Raw genomic sequence first — 2,481 nt, 5'->3', positions numbered from 1 at the left:
AGCGCTGGCTTTGCACCGGCTCCTGGCTCGACAGCCGGTAGTTCAACGACATTTCATTGTTTAATACTGCTTTTGATGAATGGACCTGCAAGTATTATAAATATGAACAAAATCTATACTTAAACTTTACATTTTTACATGTTAAAGAAATAACAATCTCCTATAAACATAAATAAAAGACAAAGCAATTTATCTGTTTACAATGACTGAAACAATCTTTGATTTATTTTACACGATAAACAAAATTTACGTTAGTAAAGTAAGATACACTAAAAAAAAATTCTTTAATAATTTAATATTCTTTATTAAACTACATTTAGTTTATCATATGAATTATTTAAGAAATTTCTTTCAGATCTATCGACTAAAACATACCTGATGGACACTATCATTGTGTTTTTCGGTATGACGGAAAATGGTGAATGGGCTGTGGTACAACGGATTGAGGTCCTTGCTGTAGGTGACTCCTGGTATCTGGTAGTCGTCCCACTCCAGGAAGCAGGCCTCCATGGCGGGGTGGAAGCCGGGGAACACCTCGCTCTCACTGATGCCGCTGATGTACGGCGAGTGCGTGTGGGATCTTGAATGTCTCGTGTGAGATGTAGAACTCATGTTAAGGTTGTTACGATTTTTTGCCACCTATGGAAAAATAATTAACCCATATTGGAATTTCAAGATCATTTGTTAGTTGTTAATTGGTAGTTCGAGGAGTTTTAGATAATTTTTACTAAGAGACTGTTTATTTAAACATAAAAAAAAACTTTAAGGGCCTGTTCCACTACTGGCTGATAGAGACTCAGACTGCTTAAAAATCATGTTACTGTCAATTAGGTAACAAAATCCATGATTTTCATAATATATTTTACATGATGGATTGTTATCAGACTATTTACAATTTGGTGTGACAGGCCCTAAGTATGTTAAATATGAATTTATTGATGAATGAAATAATGATGGGCTGCTCAACAATTAAATTAGTCATCACGGCTCAACTCAATGATCTATAACTATGTCAAAGAGCCATCAACAGAATCAACTTGCATTTCAGAGCACTAAGCACGAATCATAATTTTATGGAGATACAAATTGAGCTGTAAGATTGTTTACTGATTTGCTTCACATATGTGCTGATCTGCAGATCATCAAATGTACTTAAGTTACCAATGGCTTATTTTAGTCATATGAAGTAATTACTCGCCTTATCTAAGACCTTCGTATGCCACTGAGCGAACTGTTCGTGTAGCGTGTCGCGCTCGTGCGGCGCCAACGACGGATTGAGAGCAGCCAGGCGCCACAGTACCACCATCTGAAAAAATAAATCATTTCTAACATCGCATCGCAACATTCTTATCACGAGGTTCCTAAAACACCTGAATACAAAAAAGACAATAGAGATGAGAGAGAATACATGTTTTTATTTACCTATTTATTTAAAAAAATTCAGCACATGAGCTGTTTTTTCACTATAGTTCGAACATGCATGTTATTTTGCAATGAAGGTATAGTCAACATTTTGCCTTATACAAACTGTTGAAAATCCTAAAGCTTATCACGGAAGACATTCAGACAATCTGACTTAGACTACAGGCAACTTAATTCGAATTTGAGGAATAAAATTTACATGTGTAATGCAATCTCTACCATAGTAAGTTTCTTTTTCTCCTAGAAAATGTAACATTTCAATGTACCCACAATTAAACTTAATCTAAAATTATATTTTCTTTTAGACATAAAAGCTTAATATAGTTGCAATTATTGATAACTAGTTACATATAGCTGCTGTACGCTACGACGTGCGCTGTCGGCTGATTCGGCTCAGTGTTACTGTAACAGCACTCTTGTCGGCTATTTGTTCACCGGGAAATAAACTTTCCTACAGCATAAAAAACGTAAAACCAATAAACAAAATGGATACATTCAAATTTTTAAATTATAATTGTTAAATATATTGCAAGCCTTTAAAAACGTAGTGGAAAATAACGAATACTTTGTCATCATTGGAATTCGGCAGCATGCTCAATGTTTTACGAAAATGTTGATATCATTTAAGGAGGAAAGGGTTTAAAAATGTGTTGTGTATACTGCAGTTAGTTGTTACCTCATCACAGAGGGAGGAGCAAGCATGCTGCGCCGCGGAGTTCCCGCCGGCGCCGTGCTTCCCGCCCGCGCTGCCCGACCCGCTCCACGCAACCAGCGCAGCCTTAGTGCTGTACCACCACACTATGATCTGTACAAACATATTTATATCAAAACATCACCTTGAAGTTACCATAGAAGATACATCAACAAAAATAACAAGGACATTTAAAAAATACTCATTTAATGAACATAATTGTAATACCCTAACATAGTAAAACCCAATGGAATTAAAACAGCTTATTTATATTTAAACTATATAAAGTTAGGTGCAGTCACGGATATAGTAAAATTATTGATAAAACTTTCTTAGTGAACTGTTTACCTGTTCACAAGCCATGATCT

At 35.6% G+C, this 2,481-nt stretch overlaps 1 protein-coding gene across 1 annotated transcript in view; it reads right to left on the bottom strand.

Moving 5' to 3' along the window:
* Positions 1-2,481, bottom strand: part of LOC106103456 (zinc finger SWIM domain-containing protein 8-like) — a 17,253-nt gene that overhangs the window by 10,998 nt on the left and 3,774 nt on the right. The window contains exons 7-11 of the mRNA XM_013283235.1: positions 2,462-2,479; positions 2,099-2,227; positions 1,199-1,306; positions 376-639; positions 4-85 (exon numbers count right to left, since the gene is read on the bottom strand). Coding sequence (XP_013138689.1) covers positions 4-85; positions 376-639; positions 1,199-1,306; positions 2,099-2,227; positions 2,462-2,479 — 601 coding nt within the window. The remainder of the gene's footprint in view (positions 1-3; positions 86-375; positions 640-1,198; positions 1,307-2,098; positions 2,228-2,461; positions 2,480-2,481) is intronic.

This window comes from Papilio polytes, unplaced genomic scaffold (assembly GCF_000836215.1).
Source record: "Papilio polytes unplaced genomic scaffold, Ppol_1.0 DF823731.1, whole genome shotgun sequence".
NCBI classification, from domain to species: Eukaryota; Metazoa; Arthropoda; class Insecta; order Lepidoptera; family Papilionidae; genus Papilio; species Papilio polytes.
The sequence above is the reverse complement of the archived record's forward strand: the minus strand, read 5'-3'. Positions and strand labels throughout refer to the sequence as shown.